This window comes from Tachypleus tridentatus, chromosome 13 (genome assembly GCF_004210375.1).
Source record: "Tachypleus tridentatus isolate NWPU-2018 chromosome 13, ASM421037v1, whole genome shotgun sequence".
Taxonomy (NCBI): Eukaryota; Metazoa; Arthropoda; class Merostomata; order Xiphosura; family Limulidae; genus Tachypleus; species Tachypleus tridentatus.
The window spans coordinates 41,972,468-41,991,259 of NC_134837.1; the positions used below are offsets into that span (position 1 = coordinate 41,972,468).

The window sequence follows — 18,792 nt, forward strand, 5'->3', positions numbered from 1 at the left end:
TTTTAATGCTGATAGGAGTAATTTTACATGGAAGGCAGGGTAATTTTTATGCTGATGTGGAGTAATTTTACAGTAATATGGAGTGTATAATTTTTACGACCATGGTGATGTTACTTTACAGAAAGAAATGCTCAATATGATAACATGCGCGGGGCCTGCATTTTTAGCATAACATTAATAGAAAGAAAGAGACATATGACTTTTTCTTGAAATAAAAAAAACAGAGACTCCTGTTTATTTTCCATATTTATTGCAAACTGATGATATTTTGTTTTTCAAAAAAACATGAAATAATGGTACACAAGGAATGTCATGCCAATGTTCCTATTTATTAACTGGTTAAATTTCAATATTAGAAACCATAAAGTCTTGCAGTTGTTTAAACTTTTATTGTCCATCTTTTATTAAGCAGAAATAAAATCTCAGTAAATAACTGAGATATCATTATCAAAATCCCTTAGATTGTCTATCAACTTTCTAACTTTGGTACTAAAGGCAGGCCTCCTCTTGTTGGTCTTCCTCAAGAGGAGCCCCTCTGAGGATTTATGCCAAGGAAGATCCTGTTAAAATTGATAAGCATGGTTAAATGAGTCATAATATCCTGGAATTCTGTTTTATATATATATTTTTCATAACATTTTGACAATTCAAATTATCTGCATTATAACAAAATACAATAAGGCCACAAGGAACAAATCTTTTGTTACTCATCCTTTTATTCCTTCTAGAGTGGGTTACAGGGGCACTTTTTTTTTATTCTGACCAGTCCACTGTTCAATTTGCAACAAAAATCGCTCAATTTTTCATACATGTCAATTCTCTTATAGAAAAAATTGTCATATTCTGCTGCAAATACCATGTACTTCTATTTCTGCCTACTGGTGACATAACTTTTTAAACTGAATATTCAACCAAATACTTCTAGCAAATATACATTTCATGCTGTTAACATATAATATTTTAAAAAATTTTATTCAGTAAAGCCATAAAAATGTTTATAGGGCAGCCAAGACTGGATGCAGATAGCGATGATTCACAAATCTGTATTTCTTGTGGCCTAAGCTTGAGTTTTGTATGGTGAAACAGGTCTGGAACATGTGAGAGAGGACCTGTGTAGTAAGACTAACTAACTACTTCAGCTGGCCTTGCATGTCGGCCAGTCTAAATACATGCAAATTGATTAGTACAAGTTTAAAACTTTTAAAAGACAAACTGTGAGTAGGGAACATTTAACCTTGGTCCTAAGAATGGCTCTATTAAACTGATGGGTAGCAACCAAAATACCGGTATTCTTTTGCATAGGAAAGAACTATTCATATTTATCATCTTCATTTACAGGTCAAAAGAAATTATGTAAGTAAATACAGGTAAATTAAGAAAGTGCTATTCCAAACCTTTGAATAAATTCAAGAGTGTTGGCAATGGACTCTGGGTAGGTGATGTTCAAGTTATAATAAGCTGCTATGGTCAAACCAACTGCCATCCGTAGGGTGACATTTTCTGCCAGGATACATCCTTCTACAACTGCATAGCAGTTATTTTCAAATGGATGGTTTCCTACAAAAATATAAAACAACAAGAGTACATTTTGATGTTCTTGTGAGGCATATTGTCTTGTTAATACTGTTATCAAGTTTTCAGCCCTGATAATTCAGGTCAGACCAAAACCACATATGGAACCCTGCAGCCTGTAGTGTGTAGTTTTCTTTTATATATCTCTCCTGATGTTACAAATAAAACAAAGTACTTAGCAAACTGCCTAACAAGGAAATAATTACAGCTGCCCTCTTCTATCAGAGGCAGCTATCATATTTTCAGTGACGTCTGTGTGTCTCCTGTGTGTGTGAGTTGCCCACATTTTTTGCCATGCAGGACTGTGTAACTTTGACCTTGAATGGTCAAAAAAATTGAGGTCTAGCAATTCACAGGTCTAAACTCTAAATTTACAGAAACATCAAGAAATTCTGAATATTGTATTATATAATCTGCAGTGGTGCCATATATTTTAAACATATCTCAAACTTTAGGCCTTCATTATCATTTTCTTGTTATTTTTAATATATTTAAAGAAAAACATGACTAATTGTTCTTAATGAAGGTTTTAGAGTTTCAAAAAACACAATGAAGTCCATTAAATGGAAAAATAGGCATACAATGTGATGCACATACCCCCCCCTCCCCAAAAAAAAAAAAAAACAAGTACAAAAACAGTATGCATGAGTAAGAATATATTAATAAGTATCTTACCTCTGATGACTACATGGGGGTGAGGTAGGTCATCATGTTGTTCTAAATCAGCAGATGTGATGATATCCTGTTGAAAAAATTATATAATCCTATTACATGTATTTATAAATTAGTGTCTAATACTGGAAACATACAGCAGGTCAAGTGACAGCAAAAGTTGATTTGTAATCAGGATTATAATATGAACTTATCTGCAGTGCAGCCCTAATTTGACGGTCACATAAGTGCTTAATTCATTTGTATAAATTCTGCCAACTTCAGTGATCCATAATACAACATTCAAAATGGCTCATTTTGCTGGGGAAAATCTTCAAGGACTGGCAACATTGGTAAGGTTGATGAATATTTTTCTTTAGTGAATATTTTCCTGTTTACAGTATAATCCTGTTTCAAATCTTAGATAAGCGTTTTATGTTAATTATGTTAATGCTGGATACTGTCAGTCTACTAAATGTTTGTGAAAAGAACCTTGGTACTAAGTTAAATTAGGCAGTAGTATTAAAATGTACAGTATTACAGAGAACAGTATTTCCTTAAATAGTAGCCCTACCACAGGTCTCTGTTTTTTTCAAGCTTATATTTGACATAAATTTGCTAATCCTATTTTCTTATAATTAAACTTGTCAATATTTACAGAAATTAGCAAACATTTAAGAAAAATTTACCAAAATCTCTAAAACAGGAAGAGCATCTGGTCACTAGAGCTTGATGTATACAAAGGTATTTTAACTGAAATATGATATCATTTTGCAAAATCTGCCAAAATAAATTGTTCCTATTTTCACTCATTATAAAAGCTGTAGTGAAAGCCTTACCTCTGCAGTTTTAAAGAGGTCTTCTTTATCTTCTCCAAAGATCAGAGGAAGCAGCAAGAGGGTGCCATACACCTTGGGACTAACATTTCCAACCACTTCGCTAGCATTGTCAACTGGGCTGCTGCTGTTGCCACAGTTACATTTGTTTGTGATTGACAGTACCTCAGCATCTTGTCTGCCCTACTGGTCATCTCATGGTCAAGTCTTTCAAATAAACTGAAGTCCATAAGGTATTCAAAATGGCTTAGAAAGTATGCTGGCTGTAAAGGAAAGGCCAATTTACTCTCACTGCTGACAAGTGAGCACCTTTGTTAATAAGGTAGCTGTGACAGGTAGGTGCTGGTCATACTTTGAATCACCCTTGGCGTGTCGGTACTACCACGGTGGTATTCTTCTACAAGCCAGCACCTCTGCTGTTCCTGGCTTTCCTCAGTCTCCCCGTCGGGCAGATCAGGCTGCCACCTGATACAGCCATAGCTATCCTGCTGCAGCACTGAGGCAGACTTTCTCTTAGCACTACCAGTTGTACCTCCATTTTCTTTTCTTCCAGCAGCTTCCTGCGGAAAGAGTTGCCTCTGCTACAACGATTCAGGTTGTCAAATCTCTCAGAGGATGGCTACATGCAGGTGATGAACTGAGGTGTCCTTGTGATATCTGCTCAAGTGAGAACTGAAACTTGACACAACCTCAAATCGCTTATCACATTGTTGGAAGGGACATGCAATTTTAATACCATCCTTTATATATCCCTTCAAATGAGCAATAAAAGGTTTCAAACCCAAATATTTTGCTAAGCAATGCCTTATCTCACATTGCAGCTGTATACTATCAGAGTCAACATACTGTTTTGAATATTCTCCCTTATGCTGCCTTGAAATGTGTGATTTAAGAGAAGGAAATATTGGCAAGTTTTCACAACAGTCAGTCACTGGACAAGGTATAGTAGGATTTGGTAAAGCTGCATGGAATGAGTTATAATGACTGCCATACGTTCGCAGAGAAGATGTTCTAAAGTGACAAATAGTACAGCGATACATTTTGAGTTTCAGTTAAACTCTAACAAACAAGACCAGAATAGTGAAAAAAATTGATATAGGAAATGAACTAAGCAGCAGGGCATGGTGAGATCTCCAAGATTAAGTGGATAAGTGATGGGGTATGGCACAGGAATTAAAATCTTGGCTTTAACCAACACGCCAGGCCTTGTCTGTTGAAAGAACTTGCGAAACAACTGATCAACTCCTGCTCACTTTCACTTACTTTTGGAGAAGCAATTCAAAATTCTTGCATAACTGTTAATTACAGAAGGAATCACCTGCTAAAATGCACCAAACTGGGATTAATCATGTAAACCACTCAGGACCAAAAATGTGCCATGTTATATGATTCGCTCAAAAGTTGGCCCAAAATTTTAACATAATCTCTTTATAATTTTGGAATACTCTAAACATCAGTAAAATTCTTGCCCTATAACTTCATGCCCAGCAGCCAGACTGATCATGCCATGTACTTGCTGTAAAACCCTAATATTAGCGAGCCTTTTACTTAGGCAAATTTGGTGACTGGAATATTGTTGCTAAATTAACTGGATGGTAATTTATCTAGCTAAACATACTGAAGAGTGCAATTTCATAAAAATGCTATGGCAGTTTTTAAAGAAAAACGTGAAGTTCAGCCTACCTACGATCTTTAGGCCTAGCTTCCATGCATGACTGAATCTAAGAATATGCTCTCACAAGGTAACCAGACGACCAGATCTGAAGAATCTACACTACTAGGACTTAGCCTATACCTATTATAGTATAAGGTTCATCAGATCATCAATCAGGAACCGTTTATCATCAAACGGTACCCAGGTACCGCACATTCCCAAATACCTGATACGAATTGACCAGGCCTGACGTTAGATCGCTAGAAAGCTACAATTTTAGGCAACACAATAGGCCTAGAATATAGTTTGTCATGAAGTAGACATTGGGCTTCACGTTAGTAGATTTATCTATGTACCAGTAATATCAATGGTTATGAACCAAATAAAATACAAACCTGCCTCCTGGAAATGCACAACACAAAGTTAATTTAAATTAAACTGAATCTGGATTGCGTAGGTCTAAACAAGGGGTAAATAAACTGATGAGGTGTAGAACGCAAGTTGACGCTAGACTCTATTCGGAACAAACTGCATCCACGATCCACTGGCACTGCTGATTCCTTTGTGTGAATTCACAATTCTCGCTTCCGGTGCCGCGAGCGACCTAGTTCATGACCCCGCATCCAGCACTGCGTCAGCAGAGTCCGGCTATAGCTGATAAACACGCGCGTACGCGCATCTAGCCCCGCGCTAGCTACTTTGCAATGCCATGGGCTTGAAAGGCGGTACCTGAGCGGGCCGCAGTGTTGATTACGTTGGTTAGCAGCGTGATTTCACGATGCTTACCAGCGTAGATCAGAAAACATGCGTATGTTCCGTAAAATAACGAGGCATTTCTTTGTTATAAAACGGTTATTTTTTACAGTGTACATCACTAGTTTGTTCATTAAGTTGACATGGCCAGGTGGGTCAAGCCATTCGACTCCTAATCTGAGGGTCGCGGGTTCGAATCCTCGTCACACCAAACATGCACGCCATTTCAGCCGTGGGAGTGTTATAAAGTTACAGTCAATCCCACTCTTCGTTGGTAAAAGAGTAGCCCAAGAGTTGGCGGTAGGTGGTGACGACTAGCTGCCTTCCTTCTAGTCTTACACGGCTAAATTAGGGACGGATAGCGCAGATAACCCTCGCGTAACTTTGCGTTAAATTAAAAAACAAACATCATTAAGTTAAGAGAAAATATAAATATGTTGAAGCTTAAGCCACATTATGTGTTTTGCTTCAGTAGTTGATATTTTACAAAAAGTAAACACACGCTTTACTTGTGTTTAGATTTACGCTTCGCAGAGTAAAAATTACTTTCCAGTGTATGTGTGTTTTCCCATAGCAAAGTCATATCGGGCCATCTGCTGAGTCCACCGCTTTCTCAATGTAAACTTGTTGTTGTTTTGAATTAAGTACAAAGCTACACAATGGGCTATCTGTGCTCTGCCCACCACGGGTATCAAAACTCGTATTTTAGCGTTGTAAGTCTGCAGGCATACCGCTGAGCCACTGGGGGGCTTAATGTAAACTCTAAATAGTGACTAAAAAGGCGATATCACATCTGCCTTCCTAACAAGAAGACCCAGAACCGATTACTGCCTTTTTCCACCACATACGGTTCTCAATACTTCCCAGAGTTTTGTTAGTTCTCAGACAAAGATAAATGCATGAAAAAAAAAAACCCAACAACAAATGCAATATATCTATATGATAATAATAAAACCCAACTTCGAGACGAATAAAAAATTACGAGGTTAAGATAAAGACAAGCTTTTCTCTCTTTGTAAGAAAGGGGTAATTGGCGTGTTAGAGGCTAAACCTGTTTGCTATATTTGTTAATTATAGTTGCTACATATAGACGAACTAAACTATAGTCACTAGTATTGAATAGATTTCAGCATATGACGTTTGTTTAATCTTGAGAACAGGCTGTTTCTAGTTGTCACGTTTTGTCTTCCTTTCTCTCTTTACTACTTGTGAATGTTTAAGATTGCTTATTTTCGGGCGCTTTTGATTGAGGTCGGGCTCCACGTGCAAGCAGGTGTGTTTCCACTTCCAATGCACGTCAATTCTGTGTGGTTTCCTCTCGCCCACGTTAAAATTTTCGAAGGGGGTTTAACTTCTCTGGGATGCTAACGCCAACGCTTGGGTGTTTTCAGCCACAGCACACAAACTTTCTTTCGGTGTGATTTTAAGCGAGAATTGTATATATATATTTTTTTTTCCTTAAAAGGCTCTTTCCAAGTATACAAACAAGATGAACCAGATTACCAGATTGTTTGTTCTTCTTTTACTATTTTCTCGGGAAGTTGGGGACTCGTCAGATCTTAATTTAATATCCTTTTCACCAACAATTGTTTAATTCGAGAATTATGGTCATTATTACTTTAACTCATCGTTTATTAAGCACCTGATTATATTTTACAATTATTTGGAAGTAAATATATGCTTTCTTGTTCCATTGATCCGGTTATGGGGCTATTTCAAGTTAAAATGCTTAGTCAGTTGACACAGGCGGATCCTGAATGGGGAACACTCTCCCCTTTGGCATACCAGTTGTTTTGTTTTATAAGATAATTCGATTCATTCGAAAACCAGGAAGAATTCTTTCGGATTTATTTTTATCTTTTATATTATTTGCAAATAATTTTCTGTCTAAACATGTTACATTGAAGTCATGTAGTTGTTATTTTCAAGTTATTATATGTTGTATATTTTTTATCAACTGCCTTCCACCCCACCTCTGACTACTGCTCAGATGACGTGAAAACATAGAAAACTAGTGGTGTGCATATAGGTAGTGTAGCCGGAACAACTGCTACAGGGCTACGACCCCGAAGCCCACTTGTCTGCGTGACCTATCTCTACCCCAGTTCTATGAAAGGTCGTCTCGTGAAGTTTATAACATTAATCATATTTGTACTCAGGGTCTCGTCTAATAATATCCAGTTTCAAATCACATAGAATCGTTTATAAGATTAGCTTCTTTTTTTCTTTTTTTTTTTGCACCTAGGAGCTCTCTTTATTTCACAAGTTCAGCCTCTAAAAGGTTCAACTGTGACCAAGGACAGGCGCAGCAATCTTTGAGACGTTCCTCGAATTAGCAACTACAGAACTTTATACAATATTCCCACCATAATATATTACGAAATTTACTGTATGTTGAATTTTAGGCAAAGCTACTCGAGGGCTTTTTGTGCTAGTTGTCCCCAACTTATAGGTAGTAAAACTAAAACGTAAGATAGTTAGTCAGCACGACCTACCATCAAATTTTGGGTTACTCTTTAGTAATGAAAAGTGCAATAGACTTCAGATTACACATCCCCAGGTGATTAAAGCACTCGACTCGTAATTTAAGGGTCGCGGGTTCGAAGTCTCATCACACCAAACATGCTCGCCCTTTCAGCCATGGGAGCGTTATAATATTACTACCAATCCCACTATTCGTTGGTAAAAAAGTAGTCCAAGAATTGGCAATGGTTGGCGATGACTAACTGCCTTCCCTCTAGCCTTACACTGCAAAATTAGAGACGGCTAGGACAGCTAGCCCTCGTGTAGCTTTGTGCGAAATTCAAAACAAACCAATAACCGTGAGAAATAATCAGATCGTGGCTGCATCTGCGAATTCTTATAAGATTCGTTTTCTTACTTATTTATAAAACAATTAAACAGTGAATAGCCATAGAAGCTTTGTGACTATGAGAATTACGGTATGAAAAATATATTACATGTATCCTATTAATATGTTTTATTTCCTTATGTAAAATCTCCTGGTGGGATAGCAGCATATTTACGAACTTGCAACACTCAAGTCTGCGAGTTGGTATAAACTTTCACTTTTTGAATTCATCCAACAAGAGAAGGGCGTTCTTGTGACGTCAAAGCTTTGATGTTAAAGGTCAGCTTTAACAAATAAATTTACTAAATGCTTTAGAGAAAATACTAATCATTATTTATTTTGTGGAATTTTAAAACAAACACTTTTTCCATGTTTATTTACATTAACATCTAGTATCTTCTTAATGCTCACGATAGAGTTGATGGTACTTTAATGAGAGATTTATAACTACTAGAGTGAAACTGCCAGTAGAGGGCGAGGTAGTGTCGTTCTTGTTTTCTATCTGTGAAAGCAACACAATGGGTTATCCACCGCAGGAAATCGAACCTCGCAGTTTATCATTGTTTAAAGTCTGCTAATTCATCGAGCGACGATGTGATGTTGTGGAATACTTCTTTAGAAATAACTAAAACTTTTTTTCTCAGTATACCTTGAAACGATTTTTTTGATTCTGCAACTAATCAACTGTACACATAGACGGTTAGGTCAAATAAATGTGAACTAACAGAACCATATTTGAAACCGATATAAATAAAATATAATATTCTATGAATATTATTATTACTTACTTCGCTAAACAATAATACGATATTAAATCGATCTTATTTTAACAGGCATATTTACAGTATTTTAAGTTAGAAGTATTTAATATGATATATAATGCAAATCAACCAAAGATACTCCAGGGCCAAAGCCAACAGAAGTGTTTAGTTATATAAACACTCAGTGGTGGATTTAAGGTTCTGTGGGCACAGGGGCTAATAATACTATGTAACACAAATTTTGTTCCTGGATAGTATGTATTATTTCTTAATTGCTTATGCTGTAAAAATACAGAAAATGACCATTATTCCTTTCAAACTTTGCTTTTGTAACCTGGATAATGAAATTTAGAAATTAACCTATTTTCTATGTGAAAAAATGAGCAAATTTTCATTTACATAAGGTCTGAATAAAACAACATATGAATCACGATTTACATGTATTTATACTAAAGTTATACAAAAACGAACAAAATGTTTAGAAGTGAGTAGTTTTTCGAGATTTGCGACTGTAACATAAATCACTTTCACGTATCAGCCCCAAATACGTTATACGTTCCCAGGTCTCAAAAGCAAAGTCTGAAGAGAAAAATAGGTCTTTTCCATTTACTTAAGGCATAAGCAACTGGGAAACAACACTTTCTGCACAGGAACAAGAAAAAGTAAAAAATTTGTTACATAGTGTAATTTTTGTTGGCCCTATATCCCATGTAATTTTACATAGAATGAAATTATCAATGGGCCCCCAATAAGACCATGGACCCTGGCGCTGAGCCCCTTCTTGCTCCTACGTAAATACACCATTGTAAACACTTGCTAATTTAACTGTAGGTATATCAATACAATGATGTACCAGTAATTAGACATCATGTGATAGCTTAGTTAAATACGTATTCTAGGAACTATGAACGTCAAGTTTATTAACAGATATGTAAGATTCAATATCGGCCTACAAATGTTAAGAGAAGTGTATTTTAAATTTATAATACCCTATACATTAATTAGTGTCGATACAACTAATAAATCAAACTGTACTTTAAAATGAACAAGAGACAGTTCTTATATAACTTTCATCATGAGGTTCTCCCTACATTCCTTCCTTCTTACACATTGGTGCATGTTTAACGATTCGACCTTGTGTTTTACATTCTACAACTACATTTTACTATTACGGGCAGTTTGCAAGACGTGCTATGTACGCGTGTGTTGCGCATTGCGGTGCTCCAGACTGACTGGTGGCGTTATGGCATCATTTGGGGAGTGAAATCTAAACATGGTTGTTTTGTTAACCAGACTGTGCAGAAATATACAAGCATTAATTAACAAAGCCAGCACCTAACTAGTTACACCGCAACACTAAAAAATGTGCATCTACACTGATCATTCTGAAAATTCTTCAAAACTATATACATGTATTATATGGATATTCGTTACTACCACTGTTTATTGAGAAAGCGGGAATAAAATAATTCGGACCGAATCATCACGGAATCAAAATTCGAGAAATTTTACGTAATCAGAATGGTGTAAAGGTAGGTTAAGATACCTGATTAACAGACGTTCACTTTAGTAAGATAAAATACATAAAATGCAGTCTTTTGGGTTCTTTTACTGATGCATAATATTTTCAATAATACTATAAAGCTAGATTTTAGAAGAAAAATCATTAAAACTTTTTGGAAATGATACTTTTCCATTAACTTCACAGAAGTTTGCTTATTTTATTATCATTACAGAGTGAAGCTAAGTCAAAGAGCTGCATTTGTTTACGTTGTTAAAATTATTTTAATTACCTTCATAACGAATTGCGTATATGCTATTTTAAGTGTAACTAAGTCTTACGTTTGAACTTTATTTTGTTTCCGTGTTTGTTTTTAATTTCGCGCAAAGCTACACGAGGGCTATCTGCGCTAGCCATCTCTAATTTAGCAGCGTAAGACAAAGGAGAAGGCAGCTAGTCATCACCAACCACCGTCAACTCTTGGACTACTCTTTTACCAACAAATAGTAGGATTGACCGTAACATTATAACGCTTCCACGGCTGAAATGGCGAACATGTTTGGTGTGACGAGTTTTCTAACCCGTGACTTTAAAATTGCGAGTCGAGCGCCTTAACCACCTGGTCATGCAGGACCTACGTTTTAGCTCTTACTCTTGTTTACCTAACGTTTCACAAATTTTATCATTGGCTCATGGATAGATCGTGCTACTTTAGTCCTTGAAAATGAGTCCCGAGTTCTTCCGACTATATTTCAATCCTGCAGCAGACTGTATTAACGTTATTACGATTCAGTATATATAAAACTATAAAAATAACACATGATTAGGACAAGAGCGTCATGGAAACAGCAATGTTACAAGTGAATAGAAACTTATTTTTACACTGTAATAACGCGCGTTGGTGAGCTGTCATTTCTAAATCACATATGTTTTTTTCATTCACCACAACCGTATTTCACTGCTACTAAAATACCGGTTTTCACCGTCTAGAACAGCTGTGGCCATCACGCAGTAGTGGGTGATGGTGAGTAAGCCAAAAGTGCGGTTCACGTGTGTGTATTTATATTACACCATCTCTTACGAGTCTCGAAACAATCCACAGAAAAGTCACGTGATTCTTACGTCATAGTTTCTGATATCTATGATATGTCCTTGTTATCACATATATAAAAAATTAGAACTTCTTAATTACTGGTATCTTTGACATATTTTTATTAATCGGATGTAAAAAATTACAACTTATTTGCTGGTATATGAGATTCGTCCTTCTTACTTGTTAGTTACTGGTATCTATGATATATCTTTGCTACTTGTGGTTGAATAGTAACTGACTTTTTCAGAAGTATTAATAATTTTTATAACTGTTCACGATATACATGTAACGTGAGAGTTGTATAGAGTGAAAAGACAAAAAGGAAAATCTGTAAGTGTAGACTGTGGAATGAGTACATAGATTATTATCGTGTCTCATTACTAGTCATATATAATAAAAATATACTTTTATGAAAAATTAAGAACCAGTCAAATATATGACAAGCTACTCTCGTTAACAACGTTGCAGTTCTATATAAAATAAAGTAGTTGTTGTATACAACGCCATAGCATAACGAAACCAGTAATCTTGCTATAGGTTTCATACTGGTGAGACCAATTGCAATACAACACAAATTTGAGCAAAAACAGACACTGTGGGACCTGGTAGTTTTGCCCTTGCATTCGAAACGATTTACAGTTATATCCTATCCTAAGCCATTATGTAAAATAGTTAATAACAGTGGCGGATTTAAGGTTGTGTGAGTCCAGGGGCTAATAATTTTTGTGGACCTTATATCCCATGTAATTTTACACAGAATAAAATAATCAATGGGCCCAGAGAGTGAGCCCCCTCTAGCCCCTACCTAGATACGCCACTGGTTAATAAGTATTCTAAACAAAATCATTTCATTCACGTATAGTATTATGCCATTTATTATAATTTGGTTTTGGATATTCAAGTGAAAGATATTTGCTCGTTTAAAGTTACTTTGCGTTTTTGTTTGTTTTTTTCTTTATTTACTTTGATTTTTTTTAAAAACATATTCAGCAACTGAGCAATAACTTCGCTTTAGTTTCGAATTATAACCAGAAGCTTTTTTATTCTTGATGACGAGAAACCCACTTGAAGTAAAAATGTATCTCGGAACGACTCATATGGGTATTAACACTTTTACGGATAAAGCAGAGAACAACTGTTGATACCCATTCCAGCAGTTCTGTGATACAGAAGCGTTGTTGAATACGGTCTGTTGTTACAAACAAAATCACTCATTGAGCTTAAGAAAACAATAAGGATTTTGTTTGTTTTGTATTTAAGCACAAAGCTACACAAAGAGCTATCTGTGTTCTGCCCGCCACGGGTATCGAAACCCGGTTTCTAGCGTTTTAAGACCGCAAATATTCCGCTGTGCTACTAGGGGGCGACAACAATAAGGAATGATCAAGTGTGTAAAATTCCGAAATCAAGAGCCATAGAAAAAAAATATTGGTTGTAGACTTCTGTTATTAAGGTTAATGTAATTCATCATGAGAAATTAAATGTATTTTGAAGACCAAAATATATAATTCTGTTGTATCCCCGTTAGCACCTGTATTTACTTCTTTGATTTAGGGATAATAAAACGTATTGTCACTTGCACTAACATAGCGTGTGTGTTCATTACATATATAGTTTGACAATAAAGTGCCGATTACCAATATTTATATCCTAAAAACTATCCCCACAGCAACCAGAACATTCTATATGTAGCTAAACTTCTAGTAAAAACTACGGTTAATGTCAAGAGTATAATTCTTCAGAAAGAATAGCGTATTTTCACCAGAGCTCCAACGTTTGTAAACTGATTTACTGAATGTTCTTAATAAATTAACTGATAATATTAAGATCCTAATATTTGTTTAACAGTCTCTTGTACAATATGACTAAATGACTATTGTAGTATCCCTTCATTGTACAGTCACAGTATCTAAAGGCCTCGGAATTACAAGCTAAACAAAGCCAGTTCTCTTATTTTAGATTAAATTTTGTAAGTAAAGAAACTTTTGCTGTTATATCTTACACAATTTGAACGAGTGTACACATTCGCGGTTCTGGGAAGACTTCTGATGAGCTCGAAATTTACCACGAAAACTTAAACACGCAGTTAGAGAGAATCGACGTACACTACAATGACGCCTCAGTTTAAACCAGTTTAACGAGTCAGACTAATAACGGGAGGTTCTGTATGAATCTGCTGTGTAAGTTTAAGCAGGATGTGGGGAAGAATGAAGTGTTTGTTACGATTTCAGAATAATAACAACATTTATATTAAAACAGATACGATAGATATTATTATTATTAGTTAAAGCACTTTAAAACTACTTAACCTCTTTAACTCACTCAGTTTTAGTCGTTTGGTTTGGATTGTTTGTTTTTAATTTCGCGCAAAGCTACACGAGGGCTATCTGCACTAGCCGTCCCTAATTTAGCAGTGTAAGACTAGAAGGAAGGCAGCTAGTCATCACTACCCATCGCAAACTCTTGGACTACTCTTTTACCAACGAATAGTGGGATTGACCGTATCATTATATTGCCCCCACGGCTGAAAGGGCGAGCATGTTTTGGTGTGATGGGGATTCGAACTCGCAACCCTCGGATTACGAGTCGAGTGCCTTAACTACCTGGCCATGCCGGCCGCAATTTTAGTCGTGATATAACTTATTTCCTCTAGAAAAGAATCGTTAAGATCCCTGATTTGACATGAACTGAAATACAGAACGTTTGGTTTTTGTCCAGCGATTAAAGCTTCTTCAAAATGTAATTACCACCTTAGATGGAAGAACAACTGTCGCTGAGATAAATACTATCGAACTTTAACGGTGTCTGGTCGTATTCACAAAATCAGTCAATTTATTTAGTTGCTCTAATAAATAGTGCCCTTCAGATTTTTGTGGAGTAAAAAAAATCGTAAATATTTCCTGCTATTAATAAAGTATCTGAACTGTGCACAGAATAGTTAGACTGTAAAACAAAAAGAGGAAAGACATCTCGGACAAATATTTCGTATATGAACGTACTATTGTATCTATGTGAATTATAGAAACTCTCGCGTGAATCATCGTATATGAATTCGCAAGACGTCACGGCTGGAAATTGCACGTGTTGTTTGTTGTTAAGTTTGAACGTACAAATAATAAAATTGAACTTCATGTCTTTGAACAATAACAACCGCCTAATGCCTGAACACAGAAGAGAAAAATATGTTAGAAAATAAAACAATATCAAGTCTCATTTCAATAAACATTTTGAACGTAAGATCATTGTACAACACGTTTCTGAGGTAACTGTTGTAACATAAAATTATGTGTTTGATTAATTCAAAATGCAATAACGGCAACTTTTACAGTGAGCAAGTTATGATTTTAATAGTTACAACGTTTCGACGTGATGATGACTCGATACCATGGATCAAAACGTTGTAATTATTAAGAGAAACTTGCCCACTGTAAAATATGCTGTTATTGCATGTTTTAATTAATTATTCAATTCAGTAGGTTCCTCACTAAAATGATATGTTGTTTGTTTATTCTAGCCTTGAAAAAGAAAACTTCTTTGAGTTAACCGTAAAACAGATTCTTGTTTCAGGTAAAAACAAAAAAACAAACTGTTATATTGATTTACTACCATAATTCAAATAATACAACTTTTTATGACGTATTTATGATTAACATAAGCTAAGAAACTATGTGTGTGTGTGTCTATATATATATACTTAGGCCAATTTACGTTACTGGTACCGTAACATGGGGTTTTAAATGGGTGTTCGCCAACATTAAGAACCAGTTTCGGTTAATGTTTTCTGGTATCAGCTGGGCAGCTTCTTTGATTGCCTTTTAAGGTTCGTTCCACTTACATTACGGCCTACAGTAATCCTACTAACCTAATATAGTGCAGCCCGGACTCTAACCTGGGTGACACATCACCCGACATGTTGTTTAGTGCAATATATATAATCATTAATGTTTTTTCAATCATAACAGTTAACGGTTCTCTACATCTTAAAATCACTCTGCAGTACTTACCTTATTTGTGCCTAATCATATATTTTCGTTCCACAAATAATATTCAGAGAATTAATGTGCTCACAGACTAAGAATCATCATAACACATTTTTATAGTCAGGTCACGGCTTAGTGCATATTCATCATGTTTAATATAATCAGTTTAATATTTCATTATGTTTAAAATAATCAGTTTAATATTAGTTAATATTTACTTGTTTCTACATTTGTTTCATTTCAAATGCAAGAAAATCAATGCTCAAAATTCTGACAGGAAGTAAATGAAAATAAATTGCGCACTACAAGGCTCGAACCCCTTATTTAGCGTTATATGCCTCTCAGTGAGCCACTGCGGGTGAGGGCAGTACATTACATGTATAAAAAAAAATACAAGTCTATAAAATTATAATTCAAGTTATCCTGTAATTAGTGGTGAGGCTAGTTTAGGACTGCATTCAAACATCTTAAAGCTTTTAGAGGCCCAGTATGGCCAGGTGGGTAGGGCGTTCGATTCGCAATCTGGCAATCATAGATTCGAATCCCCGTCCCACCAAACATGCTCGCCCTTTCAGCCGTGGGAACGTTATAATGTGACGGTCAATCCCACTATTCCTTGGTAAAAGAGTAGCCCAAGAGTTAGCGGTGGGTGGTGATGACTAGCTACCTTCCAACTAGTCTTACACTGCGAAATTAGGGACGGCTAGCACAGGTAACCCTGATGTAGCTTTGCGCGAAATTCAAAGACAAACAAAACAATTAATGTTTGCAGTTTGAGATACACATATACCACTTATATAAGGCAATTTTTATGTCAGTATTTTGGCTAAAATGTGAAACATTGTCGTAAAGATATCCATTGCTTGTGTTTGTTGTTAAGCGTCAATGTACACATTGGACTTTCTGTACTCTACCCTCCACGAATATCGAAATCAAAATTTTAGAGTGAAAAGTCCTCAATCTTACCGCTGAAAGGGAAAAAGGACGAAACCCGTTTCTTTTTTAAACTTCTTAACAAATTTTATATACAATCCTTTGTTGTCCACGTGAGCTATGCCAAGTGAATTAACACAGCAATTAAGGGTTATTGATACAGTTTTTTACACGTTATAACGACAAACATTTTTAAGTTGTTAACTATGTTTTCTGTGTTGTTCTATTCGAACTAAGCCCGGTAATTTTGTTTATGGCTAGTGTGTAGTCTAAAATGCTTTCGGTCGAATATCCAACTATTTCTTTTGACGTTTGTAGGAGAGGAACACCCCTATCCTCAATCCCATATACACACACGCACAGCCTACGGACTTCCAACGCAACAAACCAGGTTTCGGTGCATGTAGTGGGCAGAGTACAGATAGCCATTTGTGTTTATCTACAAACAAACAAGCACATGGTAATAAATATTTTACAACCATTAAAAATTGAATCTTTATATAAAACTTAATTTAATATATTATGAATAAAAACAAAACAAAAAAACTGTAATTATGTTCTTAATTTCTAGTGGATTCTTGATATTATAGAAGTCATAGCGGAGCAGGAAACAACTAAATATGCTAAACTAGTGGACACTGTCCGAGATGTTGTGAGGAAAGAATCAGAAAGATGTGATTGTTTCCAGGGTTTCCAGTTGACTCGTTGTTCATAAGGAGGAACTAGATTTGGAATAGGGGCTGTCTTGATCTGCAAAATTTGGGAATAATATCCCAACAGGATTATGAACACTTTCAGCGTTATGCCATCTCCAAAGGTGATTTAAAGATATTCTTATGGTTTTATTTTTGTACATTTGTGTGAGTGTTCCTTCGTTGACACATATCAGTTGCAAATATAAAAGAATGAAAAAATATAAGAAAAAACATTTTTATAAATTATTTCTTCATACCGTAACTTTCCATACAGAAAGAAGAAGTGACATAAATTCATGATGCATATATTTGGTGATGGTAGGTGTTTTTGTATTAATTATTGTATCACCTCCAAAAGTGATTTGAACTGTTTTAACTTTAATATAATCCAGATATAAATCACATATTACAGATGGTTAATGGAAAGATGTCATGTCTGTACAACATGTATTTCACCATAAATGTAATAGGTTTGTTACTAATTATAGTTATTAAATATCCCATGACAAAACAGACTTTTATTTCACTTGTGAACTTGTAATTATTAATCACAACCAAAAATGACTGCTACTTTATTCTGTACATTATTTACTCTGTAGGCATTTGACACAGATGTGAAACCATACTCTCTCTGTCCACTAACTTGTGAAAAAAAAAAAAAACACAGACGAAACCTTCCGTATTGATAACGATGCTCTGTACGACATTTGTTTCTGTATTCTCAAACTGACTACTCCAACTTGTGGTAACATTTAATGTCTGGATACACTATTTGCCTAAGGTTTCCTGGGCATCTGAGTGCTGATCTCAGAGAACTTGCTGTTGGCATGGTTCCTTTCCATTTAATACATTTCTGTATACCAGGTTATGTACCAGGAGAAGCCAGTAGTACAGATCACTTAGTGGACCTAAACTGACCGACAGATGTTTGATGCCAATAACATGATGACAGTTTGTGATCCTTCCCATGGTCATCATCTGACAGTTGCAACAACTTACCGTGGACACATGAGCAAGGAGGTTGATTAGTACATGAAAAATACAAGAAACTACCTTATTGAAAGGATTCCCACTAACAGCAAAGCAGATATGACTTTCCTTCTAAAAAAATAAAATAAATTGAAGATGAGTGCTTACCTTCACTGAAAGAAGCACAGCCATTCAGAAGCTGTTCTAGAGAACCTCTGAACAGTGTGTTATTTTTGTTGCTGATTTATTCTTGAATTTCGTACAAACCTACACAAGGATTATTTCTCCAAGCCGTAATTTAGTGATAAACTAGAGAGAAGTCAGCCAGTTAACACCACCCACCACCAACGCTTGGGCCACTATTTTACCAACCAATACTGGAACTGATTGTCACATTATAACTCTGAAAGAGCGAGCACATTTGGTGGTAAGTAAAATTCGAATTCGTATCACCCACATTGTTTGTCGAACGCCTTAACCACTAAGCCGTTCAACAATGTGTTATTTATTATTATATGAATAACTAAAGATTAACTTCTGTCA

General features: G+C 35.7%; 1 protein-coding gene and 1 pseudogene across 2 annotated transcripts; one reads left to right on the forward strand and one right to left on the reverse strand.

Moving 5' to 3' along the window:
* Positions 1-205: 205 nt before the first annotated feature.
* On the reverse strand, positions 206-3,597 carry LOC143236118 (uncharacterized). The gene is made up of 5 exons (XM_076474392.1): positions 3,461-3,597; positions 3,063-3,186; positions 2,248-2,314; positions 1,395-1,557; positions 206-560 (listed from the first exon to the last, which is right to left on the reverse strand). Exons 1-5 carry the CDS (start codon positions 3,595-3,597, stop codon positions 521-523), a joined length of 531 nt encoding a protein of 176 aa, XP_076330507.1. The 3' UTR covers positions 206-520.
* Positions 3,598-7,170: 3,573 nt separating this feature from the next.
* Positions 7,171-18,792, forward strand: LOC143236119 (tubulin beta chain-like; annotated as a pseudogene). The gene is made up of 5 exons (XR_013019494.1): positions 7,171-7,245; positions 13,833-13,852; positions 15,187-15,239; positions 17,176-17,402; positions 17,880-18,792. The product of XR_013019494.1 is annotated as a tubulin beta chain-like (transcript).